General features: G+C 43.5%; 1 protein-coding gene across 1 annotated transcript; it reads left to right on the forward strand.

Annotated features, from left to right (window-relative positions):
- Positions 1-3: 3 nt before the first annotated feature.
- Positions 4-16,826, forward strand: LOC143010012 (glutamate decarboxylase 1-like). Its single transcript, XM_076162119.1, has 16 exons — positions 4-79; positions 2,004-2,060; positions 3,787-3,924; positions 5,009-5,251; positions 7,560-7,650; positions 11,993-12,105; positions 12,189-12,304; positions 12,643-12,722; positions 12,844-12,898; positions 12,988-13,104; positions 13,205-13,269; positions 13,550-13,628; positions 13,709-13,858; positions 13,963-14,070; positions 14,207-14,296; positions 14,424-16,826. Exons 1-16 carry the CDS (start codon positions 4-6, stop codon positions 14,595-14,597), a joined length of 1,752 nt encoding a protein of 583 aa, XP_076018234.1. The 3' UTR covers positions 14,598-16,826.
- Positions 16,827-17,487: the final 661 nt, after the last annotated feature.

Here is a 17,487-nt window from a genome sequence, read left to right on the forward strand (position 1 = left end):
ATCATGGCCACGTCTGAACCGAGAGCAACCGGGGCGGACCAGGACCCGAACACCTCCAATTTAAGACCTCCATCCACAAGTAGGTCAACACGCTCCTCCCCCTTTTTTTAACAAGAGCACCGTGTCCGCGCGCGGGTGGGGGTGCGTGGGGGGATACATCCACTTTAAGGTTGGAGTTGTGCAGGGACTCGCTGCCTTGCTCGAGGGCACCCGGGTAGTGCAGGGGAGCATAAACCTATAATAGCCCCCCCCCCCTCCTTTCTCTTCCTCTTCCCCATCCTCTCCCCCTCTTCCTCCTCCTCCTCCTCCCCCTCCTCCCCTCTTTCTCGTCTCGCCGGGGCTATTTGCTGTGCCGGGCTCCGTCGTTAATCATCCCCGGTTAAAAACAGAGCCATCACCGCTGCCCTCGCCGCTGTCTGGCGGGGCAGCGGTGCGCATCGAGCGGCGAACCTGGCGCAGGAAAAGGCGCTACTGTAAACCTCCGAGTGGCTCTGTGAGGATGATGATGATGATGATGATGATGAAGCTCAAACCCGGAGAATGATTTGGAAATGAGTACAACTCAGAAATATTAAACATTCCTTTTTTTTATCGATCATCTGCACAGAATTTAATCCCCATTTTATTCTTATTCCGATTTCGAAAACAGCTTGTATCCGTTTATATTTAGAATCATTTCTTTGCTGCCATTTTTCGCCCGTTATCTCGTTTCTCAGAGCGTCTCAGTAGAGGGCCCTACAAGCGCTCGTTGCTATTTTAGAGGACAAAATGTAAATTCTGAATCTGATCTTTTTTTAAGTTGAAGATATATGAAGTGGATAAATATTCTAATTACCCCTGATTATGTTTGTGATTATTTTTAAAGAGCCCCCCCAAAAAAATCGGCCCCCATTAAGCACTTGAGCAGCCACCTGCGCTGTAATGGGAGGGGGGGGGGGGGGGGGGGGGGGTGGTATGATCTGGAAGCTCTGAGGAGATTGAAGTCAATTTTCGTCCTCAATGCTGAAATAGGAAACAGCTCAGAGGGTCGCTGCACAACTCCAGCTCACATTTTTAGATTTGAATCCTGTATTTGTGATTTGTGGCCTTTGGGTGCTCGGAAATCTATAGAAAATAATATGTATATGTACTGTTTATATATAAGCTCAGATGTGTTCCAAAAATGTGAATTTGTAGAGAAGTCCATTATAAAAGGAGATGTTTGTTTTGTCTGTGTACTGCTGCTGGATGTTGCCATTATCTCTCCGCTACGCTTCATCTCACGCCCGGCGGCTCCAAGTGTGTGTGTGTGCTTGTGTGTGTGTGTGTGTGACTGGCCTCCGGTGTGTCTCGTGAATTTAAATAGCTGTGTTTTGTTTGAAAAGTTTTCCATCAGGTCCGCTTATATGTGTGTGTGTGTGTGTGTGTGTGTGTGTGTGTGGCCCCTGAATTTTTATTCTCTACGCTTCTGCTCACGCATGTCTAGCTCGGTGTGTGTGTATGTGTGTGTATCGCGCATGTGTGTGTGTGTGTGTGTGAGGGTTTTAGACGCAGTTTCAGGTTTCTGCATCCACTGCCAGCCAGCTCCACTCACACTGTGTTTCACTCAATTAATTTCTGCCGTGAGCTCATTTCACGGGTGTTAATTCCACTCCGCCCCTTGGCTGGGTGTGTGAGCGTGTGTGTGAGCCGGCGTGGATCCGCCGCGCGGGCCACTCTCGGTCCTTATTGATTGAACTGAAATCGGAAATGTTATAAGACTCATTTCCTCTTATGATCAGGGGATAAATTCTGGCCTTAGAGGGGGAAAAACAGCCACAAACCGCAGACACACACATAAACACACCCCAAAAACGGGTGAAATGATGAAGACGAGGTCGCCATTTGAGCATCACACACCCGGTGAAGAGCCGTGCGGCGCATCTTTCACTCCACATGCTCGCTTCTCCATGCTTTGCGCATTCTCCTCCATTTCTGCGGCCTGTGTTACTGCAAACACACTCAAAAGGTTGATTCTGTTTTAGCCAACGAGTATGCGTGGATGCACGGATGCACACGGAAACTGGGGATGAAGATCTGTGGTAAGTTTCCCGGGCCTATCTGCCAAATATGAATGCATGGAAACGAGAAAGGCAATTTTTAGAAAAAGCAGCTGAATAGAAATCTTGTTAGAAATAATGAATATGTCTCCTTCTATCATACATCATATGATCTATAACATGATGGGGGGGCTCAGATAAAAGGGGCCCCTAATAGTAATGCATTTACAATTATATTTCAATATTTACATCTATAAAATCAGCCTCATATTGTAACTTATTGCTTTTATTTCATATACAACATTTCAAATATTATCAATTGTTCCCTCAGGTTTAAATCATAATCAGACCTCATCTTATCTTCGTTCTGTAATGGAAGCGTCCCATTTCACGTGACATTGCTGTGACCTTTGATAGCATGAGCCTAGCTCACCACACCAGGTGCTCATACACTCTGTAATGACGTCAGCATAGCACTGTGTCACTGTAACCTGAGTATCTGTATCTGAAGAATGTGCTGTTCGTTTAGTCTAAGCACTGTGTGTGTGTGTTTTGTCTGCCTTGAACAGATGTGGCTTTGTCTGCCTTGGCCTAATCTATAGAACCACCTTGCTAGATTCAAACAATTTTCCCCTGAGCCATTTTCTGACAGATTCCCACCACAGTTCATTTAACTTAAATTAAATACACAGAAATTAAAGCTCCTTGATTTCTAGCATATAATAAAAAAAAAGAAAGATTTGTCAATTTCAGTGACACTAATTCTTGATTTTTGATTTTACCTTGGTTAACATAAATTACAGATTGTACCTTGAATTTCATGTTCAGATGAGAAAAGCCTTAGCTAAGGGGCCCATCGCCTGGATCTAGGCCCCTGACATGCCTATACAGGTCCGCCCATGGTGGTGATGCGTTCGCTGTCACCATTTTTCTTACTCCTTCCAGCATTTCCATCACTGCAGCTATTTCCCTGCGCACACACAGCTCGGTTTAGTCTCCAGCACAGTGATGAGGCTATTAGAGCACAGCTATAGGCCCGTCCGCGCCTGTCACTGTGCGTTTCCATCTTCTGAAGGTCAGTGGACGTTAGCCTGTGGGTCTGATGACGAGAGGCCCCGGTCACCCACGCGGCCGCCTCACGTCTCTCCCATTTCACCCCCACGGGAGAAATACAAGAGACAAGAGGCAGGAAACTGAAAAAGGCCCGAGAGGAAAAGAGAATTTAGATTTAAGCTTCTTCAGATATTGGTTTGGGTTTCAATGATCGATCTCATGCTGCTGGAGCTCTTTTTGACATAAATATAATAAATCTATATTTTTAGGGCGTTATCTTGTGGACCTTAGGGAGGACAGCTTGGGTCTGTAACACACGTCATTAACTCCTCTTTATAGCTGTGTATTTATTGGTTGCCTGGGTCAGTACCGCGGGCTGGCCTCAGTCTGAGGGAGGGGGGAGGGGTGAAGGGGGGGGGGGGTTCCTGTCTGGGCGGCGATGACGTCACAGAGTGGGTAGGACATGGGACACGCAAGACTGCACTTTCACTTGAAAAGCATGCAAGTCTGAACTCAGAATGAAGAACACACCCTCCGCCCCCCCCTTTCCCACACACACACACGTGTATATATAGCGTTGTATTCCCACATCACTTTTTTTTTACACACACACTTACTCGTTCGCTTGATCGTTGATTCCATTTGTGGTGTCGCCGCTTCGTGTTGCCCAGGATGGAGATGGAGATGTGTGGTGATAACTGCTGTCCTCCATTAGGGTTCCTGCAGAAGAACAACAGCCTGGATGAGAAGGGGAGGCTCTCGGGTCAGAAGAACCTGCTGGGCTGCGACAACAGCGACCGGGACGCGCGTTTCCGCCAAAGCGAGATCGACTTCTCTAACCTGTTCGCCCGAGGTGAGATGAGTTCGAGCCCCACCAAATCATCACACTGGGTTCAATCGAATGGACTTTAAATAGAATTAATTAATTAATGCGCAATGTGTCTGTTTGAAGAATTCTAGAGGTCCAACAGAAAATGTGTTTGACTTAATCCAATATTCCATCCAATGAAAATCACCGAACTTGCTGGAATTGCGTATACAATTGAATCTGCACTTAAAGCTGCAAGTAAATCAGTTTAATGCAACTTTTATTTTTTATTTTTACTAAGGGACGTTATAATATATGACCAACACAACCAGTGCACTATAGTATGATGCAACAGAAACAATACAGAAAGGTTCAAAGTCAAGTTCATGGGTTGAGAGAGAAAGTAGAAGAGAATAGAATAGAATGCCTTTATTTTCATTGCAGAAGCAGTTTAACAGTGCAAATCTTTAAAATCAATCCCACAAACATATAGGAACCAATACCAATAAATACCTTTACCAATAAAAACTAATAAATAATAGAAATACATGCAAACACACTGGTATGGCCCTTTAAATTCGGCTGCACAAACCATTGAAAACGATTGCTCTCTTTTTCTCTCAACGTAAATCTTAAATCATCATCTGCTGCCTGGTGTAGGTGGATCAGATAAGCATCATCAATATTGTTTCATTTGCTCTTGTTATCTTTTCCCATGATAAGGATCGTTTTAATGTTCAAAAGCAGGAAACAAAGTGAGTCAGAGGTGGACAGAGTGACACTGATTATTATTAGAATATGATTTAAAATGGAAAAATTGTTTCTGATCTTGTTTACAGCGCGGAGCTGTGATATTGACACGGGACATAATTTGTGATTGATGTTCAGCTTTTATTTGTGCAGTTTGATCAGTTTTTAGCCTTTTCTTGACATTTTTCCGCATGAAAAATTTGGAATGAGATCAAATATGACACAAGGGATGAACAAATGTATCCTGTCATATAGTCGATGAACACTGTGCTCGCAGGCTGACACACAGCTGGATCAAGCAAATCCTACACTAACTACATAACCTATAGGCCTATAATGTTTAACTGATGCTGATCCCGTTATGTTTCTCTCCTCTCAGACTTGCTACCTGCCAAAAATGGAGAAGAGCCGACCATCCAGTTTTTGCTGGAGGTGGTGGACATCCTCACCAACTACGTCAAGAAGACGTTTGACCGCTCCACCAAGGTGCTGGACTTCCACCACCCCCACCAGCTGCTCGAGGGCATGGAGGGCTTCAACCTGGAGCTGTCGGACCAGCCGGAGTCCCTGGAGCAGATCCTGGTGGACTGCAGAGACACGCTCAAGTATGGCGTCCGTACAGGTAGGGATGTAGACTGGTTGTGTCATTTGAGCCCCAGAGGATCCAGAAATGTTTATGATGGGTTTTATGGAGGGGATAGAAAGGGGGGGAATTACTGTCCTTACCTGGAAAAGGTCTCTCCCAATGAACATGAAAGCCAGCTGAATTAAAACCCAGTGCCCAATCTTCACTGTGAACGATCCAGATCTATTTCCGCAGGTCTCCTCCAAAAGAAGATGTATTATATGTGATGCTGATTGCCAGATTGAGCCCCCATTGAACAATAAATGTGCAGACAGAGTAAAAGTATTAGTTTTCCCTCCATGCTGAATGGGTTAAATTGCAAACGTTCACAGGCACCATCAATCCACAGCTGAACATGAAGCTTTAACAGTTTACACTTACAAACTAGCTTCTTTAATGAGTGTCTTATAGTACTTTATGGTATTTATGTTTATGATTGGATCATATTTTTACAGTAACGTGGTTGTAACTATCATTTTGACAAATACTAGTGATATGACAGTGCTGAGGACACAGGTCACACACACAACACAAACCATGTCTGTGTGCCACACAGCGTACAGCTCGTTCCACTGACTGCCTTATTTATTGTCCCTCTGGTAATTCAGTTGACGTCCTCTTTCTCTCACGTCTGTCTCCTGGACTCATTGAAGCGAGTGTGGCCTGAGGGGATCCCAACACAGTCTGTTAGAAACCACACCACACTCAAACTCAAACTGTCCCTGGGGTTTTTTAGACATCACACAGACTTCACACCACTTGTCATTTTCAAGATGATTCTAGTGAAGGGGACATTTTTCTCAGCGGACTGACCGAGTTGTCATCGCAGGAATTGAAAAACACCGATGATGAACTGTAGACTTTGGTATCAGAGTGATCATTGTAATATTTAAGATGACAATTAAATAGCCTCATGTTATTTCTATAAAGCATTCTAAATCAACACTGACTACTAATACAGCCTCCTTATCAAGGAATAAATGATTTTTTTGTAATATATCAGAAAAAAACTGTAAATATAGTAATACATGTGTAATAACAAGCTTATACACATTCCAGTTTAAGCCTACATACATCATACATGTGCATACATTGCTCCAAATTATGTACATGTATATTTATTTATTTATATTTTCATTATATGTGCAGTCTTTAATTAATTCAATTAATTAAAAATTGGATATATTCATGTAGTAATGTAAAAAGTAATAAGTACAGCTGCATAATGTCAAACGCACCTTGTTTTTCACGGTGTTCTCATTAAGACAGTAAGCCCTCATGCACATGCAGGCACTCTGGCACTGACACAGCTAAATGGAATGCAGTCAGCAGTAATATCATTGAATTCAGTTTGTGCTAATGCTGTGAAGTGGAGTTAAAAATGGGAGAAGCGAGGACAGGCAGAGATTATGCTGTTACTTCTCAGCTGAACGCTTCTCTCTCATTTTGCATTTGTCACAAAATGGCTGCATTACATAATAATATGTTTCTCTATTTTCCTAGTTTTCTTATTTAAAGCAATGCAGTTTATATGTTGTGTGTTTATAGAAACGTCTTCCCCTTTGCCTGGTTTTGGCAGTGGAAATAATGGGATGAGCTGTCCATGGTGCTGAAACATTGACCCACGATGCAGAGCTTTGTTTCTTTTCCTCCCCGTTCATTAGTTTAAAAGAGCTTCAGAGGCCTAAACTCTCTTGTAAACTAGTAAGATACAAGAGACCCCCTCCTCAAAAGTGTGACATCAGAGTTTATAGTTAGGGGCAGCAGACAAGTACAAACCAACAACGTGAAAACAAGTCAGTTACTATTAGTTTGCGAAACATTATTACATTAATTTTCTTATTCTTATTAAATAAATCAGTGCTGTTACTTTGTGCACATCCACGTGGCGTTTAAGTGACGGCAGCGATGCGTTCAGGCTGCAGGCCCGTTCGTAGTGTCTCTGTTAATGGAAGTACCTTACAGCCTAAACGGCTGTCATACAACCGCTACCGATGTAATTATGGCAGATTGTGTCAGATCCCTTATTATAACCTGTGAGCCTCACGGTTGATGAGTAGAATACAAAACAGTGAAGTTAAAGAAATGTTTCATCTCTTTCCGGTCTTCGTATTGTGCTTGTTCTTCTTTATTAATCAGAGTTAGGCAGTCAGCTTCAGCCTGCAGGGGATTACTTTCTTTATGCACCTCTATAAAGCATCCTTATGTACAAGGCGGATAGATACACACTCTCTTCTTTATATATGACGCAGTTACAGCAAACCCATGAAAAAAGCCTGTGTGTGTGTGTGTGTTTCTCTCACAGGTCACCCACGTTTCTTTAACCAGCTGTCGTCTGGTCTGGACATCATCGGCCTGGCAGGAGAGTGGCTCACTTCCACTGCAAACACCAACATGTAAGTCTGCTCTCTTTGCTCACGTGTGTTCATAACACACATACGCTCCTCTATATGTTACAGGGGGACATTATAGATGTTTCCCCACCGGAAATCGTTATCTTGTTAAAGCCAAACAGGCAAAGCAGCTGCTGGTCGTTGCGGTGTTTCCCTCGTCTCACTACACAATCTAACCCACTGATTTTTTTTATTGTATTCTTATAAAATGATGCAGTGCACATTTAGATTAAACTGAATATTAAGGGACATAAATGCGGTAAGTTAAGAGAGTATGAGTGAATTTAAGGGATTTTTTGCTTGATTCTGGTAAATGAGAGGTTAGAAATTGATTTGTTTTCATGGTTTATGTCGTTTTAAGTGACTTATTAATGTGAAAAGACACAGAATAATAAACCCTGGACTATAAATTGAAACTCAAAACTGGCAAGTCAAAGTCCAAAAGGCCTAAACTTCAGAAGATCAATTGCAGTTGAATAATATAAATAATAGATCACATCATGATGTATAGAGGGGAAACACCTCTATGGGATATGAAACAGACATTATAGAGATTTCCCCCTTTAAAGGACAGAGGGAATAAGCTGGGGTCATTAGGCAGGTGCTGCTCCCCTCATCTCTCTACATTGCAGGTCAAATGGCCTCTGAGGGCAGTTATATAAAGTGTTTGGCTCGTCCCGCTGAGGCCGTGTTATTGACAGACAGACGGACGGACTGTAAGGGCTGCCACTGTACCCTGCTGGATCGCAGAGGCGCTGCAGCCTCAGGGGGGCTTAGATTGCATATTGATCTCAGGTCACAGTTACACGGTGGTCCAGTTTGATAGAGGGCACGAACCACAGCGACATCACACGCTATCAACACGGGATACACAACAACACACACACACACAAATACACACACACGTTGTAAATAACCAATGCTTACATTTACGGGAACTAGTACAGCACACACAGACATTCACACACACACACACACACACACACACACACACACACACACACACACACACACACACACACACACACACACACACACACACACACACACACACCGGTTTGGTACTTACAGGTCTGTACATAAAGGAGGGAGTTTGATATTTAAAGTTCACATTAATTCATCGAAACGGTGAAAATACTGCAGTGTTATGTAACAGAGGGTGGAACGAGAACTGAGCCGCTGCTGCTGACAAAAGCTGAAAGCAAAACAGATATTAATGACAGAGAAGGAGTCGTTTGTGTTCAGATAGAAGGACAGCTGGACATGATCATACAGGCTTGCATTAGAAGGACTTTCTTACTCTCTTTTTTGTTTACTTTTTACTTTTTAATGAGTCTCCGCTCCACATACACAAAGGGAGTGTTTAGTATACATTAGTCAACCCGCATTAATCAACATCTCTGTATAAACGTGCCAGCTGGATAATTTTCAATTGCATTTCTGTGGCAAAACTGTAACTAAAGATCGTTTAAGATCCAAAACAAATGGGTCACAGGACAATACAGTACAGTTCAGTGTGCACTACTGTAGTGTCAGACTCAGTGGAGTGTAAACAATGGCATTAAAGAGGATAAAAGACACAAAACACAAAGCCACAAAGTGTCAAAATCCAGCTTGAACAAAAAGAAGGTGAGCGCCACGTTATTAATAATAAAATGTAAACAACAATAGCAGGGATTTTAATCGACATGAAGCATTTGGGTAAAGAACATGGAACAAATTCACATCCTGGACTCTTTGGGAAACAGAATCAGTTTCTGTATATTAAACTAAACGCTGTGATGAACTGAGATGGTTAATTTAATTTATTTTCTTAAACATTATCATAGAACTTCCCATCTCATCTCCTGGTTGGAACAATGCCCAGACAGACAGAAGCCATTGAATTCAGATACACACACACACACGCACACGCTCCTGCACACTTTGATAAGCACACCAGTCCCCACACACACACACACCCACACACACACACACACCAGCCCTGTGTGTCCCAGATACAGCAGTGAGGGTTTCCGGCCCATTGACTGCAGGCTCATTGTGAGCTGGTCTTAGCAGATAGGCCAGCTGGGCCCCACACTGACACACAATGTCCTCCGGCTGCACAGCAAACCCTGTGGAAACTAGCTGGGGCGGCTCCCTGCAGAGCGCTCATTCCGGCTCTTTTGTCCCCATGGATACAGGCTGAACTCAATGCTTCTTTGAGGGGGCTGAAAGACGCGTGTGACTCGGGGGTCAGAGGGTTAGTCACATAGAGGCGTGCGCACACACACACACACACACACACACACACACACACACACACACACACACACACACACAGGGGGAAAAGTGCCCTTGATGATGATAATAAGGGCATTTAGGGGCCGTCCCTGGAGACAGGCAGGTGACTGAGGGGTAATTTTCACCCTGAAAAGACCAATGATTGGCTCTGATTGTGATAATGATCACCATTATTGTCATTACAGCGTGAAATGACTGTCGGGGAAAAGGAGAATTTAAAAAAGGTGCACATGTTTTTGTCTCTCCTGTGCTCTGGTTGGAGGAGAGAAAATGAAACACAGAGGATGTTTGGTGTTTTTTGTTTTTTTTCTTTGTATCAAATTCCCAATAAAACGAAATAGTGTTTTCACTTTTATCCTTCATGGCCGTTTATTTCCCTGTCAGAGCCCAGAAGTCCTAATCTTGGGTTTGGTATTGACTTGAAGCTAATGTTCCAATCTAATCCATGCTGCTGTGGGCCAGGCCTCAACCGGAGTAATAACAGAAAGAAAAGATGCCTGTCTCTCCTCCTTTGCTTTGTCTTTTCCTTCCACTCTTATTTGTCCTTGACGATGTCTTCCCCTTGTTTTGCTCCCTCTATTTTTCCCCTCCTTCTTTTGACCTTAATGTCTCTTTTCTCGTCTGTATGCTTCCCACATCGCAATCCCCTCCTCTCCCTCTGTCGTCATTTGTGTCTCCTTCAGGACGTTGTCTCCGTTTAGCTTCCTCTCCTCCCTGACCTACCAAAATGCTAGAGTCCTTGTTTGTGTGAAGCGTAATCAAACAGATCAGGAAGCAGAGTTTTGGTTGTTATCATGGGAGAGATCGTTGGGTTAAAAGATGCAAGTAGAGAAGCGTTGTATAACTGATTGGAGCTGCTGGAGGGTGTGTGTGTGTGTGTGTGTGACATACAGTATTTAACCTAGTTTCCTTCCTTTATTAGTTGTGCCTGGTTGTTGCTCACTGAACACATCAGCTTGTGTGTGTAAAAGGACACACGACACCTCTACAATAATTGGAATTTAAGAGAAATTTTTAAAATCCAGTTAAGAAAGTAAGGCCTGATATCATGGGGTTTAAGGCATTTCTGTTTCATGGATTCTCTGGTAATTATTAAGAGATTAATTAGTGTTATTAACGTGAAAAGACATTAAAAAAGTCCCAAGTCCTAAAGTTTGAATTTCAAGTCCTTAACAAGACATAATACTCTAAAACCGACGTTATAAGTTAGTAAACTTTATAAATCGAAAATATGAAACTTGTAACTGCAAATATTAACTTGCAAACTCACATTAATGAATCTTTAGTTGCCATTTGAAGAGGCTCAAGTCCAAGTGCAGCCACAAATCAGCTGCGTCAAAGTCAAGCTGACAGTCTCCAGTCAGCAAAGGTGGGACTCGAGTCCACAGTCCTGGTGTCCCATTTATTTTAGAGACTTAACTGAGAGGTATTCAGTGTGGTGAGCTGACAGAGGTCACAGTGTTTCTATTTCTGTTCCTCATCCTTTGGTTAAAGCTCCCAGAGTTGTGACGATTCCTCCTTTTCTTTTAATTAACATTTAATCCATATCAACGTCTTTTCATCAGTTTTTCTGGATTTTGGGGTCAGAGGAGCTGTTATCTCTGTCAAACATTCCCTCTTTCTGTCTCACACACAAAAGGACATTTATTTTTCTGTCAGCCTTCAAATCAGCCGCATTCAGACGGGCCGCTGAGATTGGCAGGACTGACAGATAACCATCAGAGCTTTGTGTGCTTTAATTAAACTCCTGAGTTTGGATTTGAATATGAATGTTTGCTACCGCGACTCCTATCAGACACTTTTTTAATTAGCCCCAGTCAGCACAAGCTCCAGTCTGAGCTCTGTGGATGGAATTCTAGCAAGGATAATGAAAAGCAGAGGTACCAGCCTGTGACGAGCGTGTGTGTGTGTGTGTGTGTGTCTGTGTCTGTGTGAGTGTGTGTTCACGGTGATCAAGCCTTGTTTTCACTCATCTTTTACAGTATTCACAGCAGTTGTTAATGACTCAGCTCTTACAGTGGATGTTGATGGATGCTGTCATTCTTAACCCGATCCTCGTCAGGTTCACCTATGAGATCGCTCCAGTGTTTGTGCTGATGGAGCAGCTGACTCTGAGGAAAATGAGGGAGATGATTGGCTGGCCCAACGGAGAGGGAGACGGCCTCTTCTCACCAGGTTAGCCTGCGCAGAGAGTAATTACTGCTACAGGAAAGAAAGAAGAAGAACGGCAGGCTGATATGTGTGTCTCTGCTCCATAGGGGGCGCCATCTCTAACATGTACAGCGTGATGATCGCTCGCTACAAGTACTTCCCTGAGGTCAAGACCAAGGGCATGTCTGCTGCTCCCCGCCTGGTCCTCTTCACGTCTGAACACGTACGTGACACACACACACTCACTCACTCTCCCTCACACTCACTCACTCACTCTCCCTCACACTCACTCACTCACTCTCCTTCACACTCACTCATACACACTCATACACACACTCACTCACTCACTCTCCTTCACACTCACTCATACACACTCATACACACACTCACTCACTCACTCACTCACTCACTCACTCACTCACTCACTCACTCTTCCTCACACTCACTCATACACACTCATACACACTCATACACACACACTCATACACACTCATACACACACACCCTGATTAAGCAGCAATATAAATGTAAATTCTCTGTACCTGTTGTTTGTCCCTGCAGAGCCACTACTCCATAAAGAAAGCCGGCGCCGCTCTGGGCTTCGGCTCAGAGAACGTGATCCTGCTCAGCACAGATGAAAGGTAGAGGTCTCACCTTTAAAACCACAATACAGCACAACATGTGACGTCCAGACAATCCACTGAATATTATCTAAGTCCCACAAAAGGAGAATTGTGTTAATATGCGTCTCTACACTCACAGGGGCCGAGTTATTCCTGCAGATCTGGAGGCTAAAATCATCGATGCTAAACAGAAGGTTAGTGACTGCTTCTTTATCTCCCTCTTTCTCTCTTTCTCCGCCTCTTGCGCTTTATTGATCACTCTCTCCTCGCCTTGATCCCACAGGGTTATGTGCCCTTGTTTGTGAACGCAACAGGTGGCTCTACCGTTTATGGCGCGTTCGACCCCATAAACGAGATCGCTGATATCTGCGAGAAGTACAACTTGTGGCTCCACGTTGATGTAAGCAGAGACTAAAGAATCACAGCAGTAAAAGTAATAACATTGATAGTTTCAATACAAGGATTCCTCTGTGGTGTGTGCTAACGTCTGGTCTCCTCAGGGAGCGTGGGGCGGTGGACTTCTGATGTCCAGGAAGCATCGCCATAAGCTGAATGGAGTTGAGAGGTTTGTGTCGTCCTTTTAAAGAGACAGTATCATGTTTTTGTCATTTTGGCTCTTTTCAATAGTGTCATGTTGTAGTTTTAATACCTGAGATCAAAACACATCCAGTAAGAGATACGGTAGAGCGGCAGCCTGTTTTCACCCAGTGTGCACACTAAAGTACTGCACAGGGTTTATATTAGACTACTGAATCAAGATATCATATTGAATCAAGATAATCTCCAACTTAGAAAGGAAACTTGAAACTACACAAATACTTAAACTGGTGTATTGAACTTCACAGGGCCAACTCTGTCACATGGAACCCTCATAAGATGATGGGCGTGCCGCTACAGTGTTCTGCTATCCTGGTCAGAGAGAAGGTAACTAAACACACACACTCTCACACTCTGCAGCCACAATGTTTCCAGACAAGTTCTTCTAACAGTGTGTGTGTCTATAGGGAATCCTGTCTGGCTGTAACAGCATGTGTGCAGGTTACTTGTTCCAACCGGACAAACAGTACGACGTCACCTATGACACCGGGGACAAGGCCATTCAGTGTGGCAGGCATGTGGACATCTTTAAGTTTTGGCTCATGTGGAAGGCCAAGGTGAGACGCACACACTGGTAACACACACACTGGTAACCATTGGTTGTCTCGAGTCATTGTTATTCTCCATGCTGTATTATCTTCATCTCTCTCTTCTCCTGCAGGGCACCATCGGCTTCGAGCAGCATATTGACAAGTGCCTGGACCTGTCGCAGTATCTGTACAACAAGATCAAGAACAGGGAGGGATATCAGATGGTGTTTGACGGAGTGGTAAGAGTCAAGATTCCCTACGATATAGATTGAGAATATCTACCAGAGTTGTTTCTTCGCTTTAGTTAGGAATTTCTCTGCCTCCACCTGTCCTCCTTGTGTATTTATTAACTGTGTCTGACGTCTATACCCACAGCCTCAGCACACAAACGTTTGCTTCTGGTACCTCCCTCCCAGCCTGAGAGACATGCCGGAGGGTGAAGAGCGGCGGGAGAAGCTTCACAGGGTACGATACCTGTCAATCAATCAATCTAGGAACCATTCTGTTGGACGTTTACCCTTTTAATCCTTCAAACGGGAGAGAGTTCTTGCGTGTGGAAGGCACTGATTTGCTTGTTTCTTTACTCCACCAGGTGGCACCAAAGATCAAGGCGATGATGATGGAGTCAGGGACGACCATGGTGGGCTATCAGCCTCAGGGTCAGAAAGTCAATTTCTTCCGTATGGTCGTCTCCAACTCTGCCGTCACTCAGTCTGACATCGACTTCCTCATTGATGAGATCGAGAGGCTCGGTCACGACCTGTAGACAACAGATCTCCAGCCATCACTGCCCCGCGTGGCCACAGGCCTAACACACACACACACACACACACACACACACACACACACACACACACACACACACACACACACACACACACACACACGGTGCATCATTCACATTGCTGCAGACGGAGTAATGATCCTATTCTTCACCTGCAGCATTCTGTAGAGAACATAGCAATGAGAAAGCTCACGTTTCTCTCTCAGTCCGTCCCACATAGCTCCTCCTCCTCCTCCTCTAGATCATATTATCCAGTATTTGAACGCTTAGGCTCTAATTATGACAACATGTGTCCTAATGTATGTGTGTGCAGTGGAATTTTGTAATTTGTGTGTAATCCAATGTTGTTTGTTACTCAATGTGTGCCTGTGTGTGTGTGTGTGTGTGTGTGTGTGTGTGTGTTGGGGTACGGATGTGACGAAAAGGGAAGAAAAGCACAGATTGCAATATTAAGAAGTATTATTCATGTATTATGCATAAGATACATCATAAGGTGTACAGCAATGGAATCTTGTCCCGCGCGTGTGTGTGTGTGAGAGAGAGCGTGTGAGTGTGTGTGTCTGCTGTCATGTATTTTAGTGTAGCACTGTTAAATCTACGACCTAATGTGCACAACTTAATCAACTGTGTTAAAATGAAAGGACTTAGTTCCCTCTAGCAACTCTTCTAAAGTCTGCAATACTTTCCCTTACATAGAGATATAATAAGATAAGATATTAAGATTTAAAATGGCTCAATCTATCCTAAGTTTGTGATATTTATCTGAAAGGTGTAAAACGCTGGCTCGTTGTTTGTTTCATGCAATCATGTGATACCTGTAGATGTTTTTAATATTGGTCAAATGTTTAATTCTATATTCCAAAAAAAAGCTCATATACTATTATTGCATTTCCACTGTTTGCAGATTCAGGTATTTTATTGTAAATGTATCTTTATGTGTATTACAACGGTAATACATTTGTAAATGTGATCACTGGAACTTTAAGTGAAGTTTATTTATAGTGACTGTCAGCCAAAGAAAGCAAATCGGGGAGGGAAAAGAGCAATCCATCGTCCTTCAAATGACTTCTAGGTGTTTGTAATATTTGACATTTTAATCGGCTCTCGACTGCGATGCAATTTAAACAATGTGCTTCTTTCTGTGATTGTGAGTCCTTGAATGTTTTTGGCCGTCTGATGAGATTAAGATGAAGATGGAGCAAATTCTGCTGGTTTATTTCGGGAGGGAAGCACAAAAGATGCGGGGGTGTCTGTGAGAATGTACTGCCCTCTATAGAGACCTGAGAGAAACAGGATTGTTACGTGTCTGATTCTTATTACATTTATTGTACTATAGGATATTAATTGTAATACATATTATCTGTATTCAGTGTTACGGGAACTCAGAGGAATATCTTGTAAATCGAATCCAGTTTCCTGTTTGTGTCTTTGCACAATGTTCACCTTCTTTCTTCCATTGTAAAGAGATGTGTATTACCGAAGTAATATATAAACAAAACAAAAGTTATGTTGAAGTATTTATGGTATATAGGGATTATATGTGAATGGCACAATTGTATAAATCATATTTAAAGTAATCTGTGTGTCTCCAAGACATCAACAATCTGGTTTTGGATGAAGCCAGGGTGTGAGCGAAACGTTTCCCAGGGGGTTTTCAGCAGGCACTTTAACAGAGTCATAATATCTTAAATAAAATCTTTAATAAAGTCTATTAAAGGTAAAACTGAGTCTGTCTGTTTTGCTGGAGCGCATATCACACACATTTGTTTTCTGATGCCACAAGCTGAACTCGTTTCAGTCTAGAATCCAAAGTATCCTTCTGAACGGGCTACACACACACACTCACACACACGCACACACACACACAATTGCCTCTGCCTAATCATCCAAGAGAAGGCTTTGTTTGGCCTCCAGCTGTGTGTCAGATTGGCTGTGTGAAACCTTCTCTTCTCCCGTTCTTCTCTCCCCTCAGTTCATCTCCTCACTCTTCTGTCAAGTCATTCACTTGTTTCTCGTATTTACTCCTTTTTGTATGCTTTCCTCTTCATTCCCTCATCTTTCAGCTGTACAACACAACATATTCAGGTCCAGTGATGCAGAGTCACTAAGGCATTTCAAAAAGCAGGAGAGGAATTGGCTGGAATCTTTCATCGTGTCTGAAAGAATAATCAAAAATTTGAAGTGCAAGGAAACATTTTGTGTGGCAACAGCATGTTGAGAGAGAGAGAGAGAGAGAGAGAGAGAGAGAGAGAGAGAGAGAGAGAGAGAGAGAGAGAGAGAGAGAGAGAGAGAGAGAGAGAGAGAGAGAGAGAGAGAGAGAGAGAGAGAGAGAGAGAGAGAGAGAGAGAGAGAGAGAGAGAGAGAGAGAGAGAGAGAGAGAGAGAGAGAGAGAGAGAGAGAGAGAGAGACTAGGGGCTACAATGACCCACCATCCCCCTCTGGTGGTCAACATCTATCTGTGCAAGCCAATCATTTGACATCAGAGATCACCTGCACAGCAATGAATAAGCAGGATGTTGTGATCTTGTATTTTTGCGCGGGCGCCGGGAACGGCACGGACAACATGTTTTTGCTTTTAGATTATTTCCGGCCACCGGGACCACTGTCCGAAAGCACCAGTGGGTCTGGCCCCCCCTGTAACTTCCCCTGAAACCTCTGGTTACAGGGGAAACCTCTGGTTACAGGGGAGTTACAGGGGGGAAGATATTAAACCCGGAGTTTTTTGCACGCGCGGGCGCCGGGAACGTCACGGACAACACGCACGAAAATTGTATGATCTATAAAAGGGGGGCGCGAAAGAAAAAGTTTGAGAACCACTGCTTTAGGGGCTTCGTTAATATCAATCTGTAATCAAATAAAGCAAAATTGAGTA

Source organism: Genypterus blacodes, unplaced genomic scaffold, assembly GCF_046128005.1.
Source record: "Genypterus blacodes isolate CSIRO-AG114 ecotype Tasmania unplaced genomic scaffold, CSIRO-AGI_Gbla_v1 ptg000120l_1, whole genome shotgun sequence".
NCBI classification, from domain to species: domain Eukaryota; kingdom Metazoa; phylum Chordata; class Actinopteri; order Ophidiiformes; family Ophidiidae; genus Genypterus; species Genypterus blacodes.

Bases quoted from the DNA above. Each gene is read 5' to 3' on its own strand.
- LOC143010012 (XM_076162119.1), top strand. From the start codon at position 4: ATGGCCACGTCTGAACCGAGAGCAACCGGGGCGGACCAGGACCCGAAC. The intron at 80-2,003 runs GTAGGTCAACAC...ATTCTGTTTTAG, and splicing joins TTTAAGACCTCCATCCACAA to CCAACGAGTATGCGTGGATG. The intron at 5,252-7,559 runs GTAGGGATGTAG...TTTCTCTCACAG, and splicing joins CAAGTATGGCGTCCGTACAG to GTCACCCACGTTTCTTTAAC.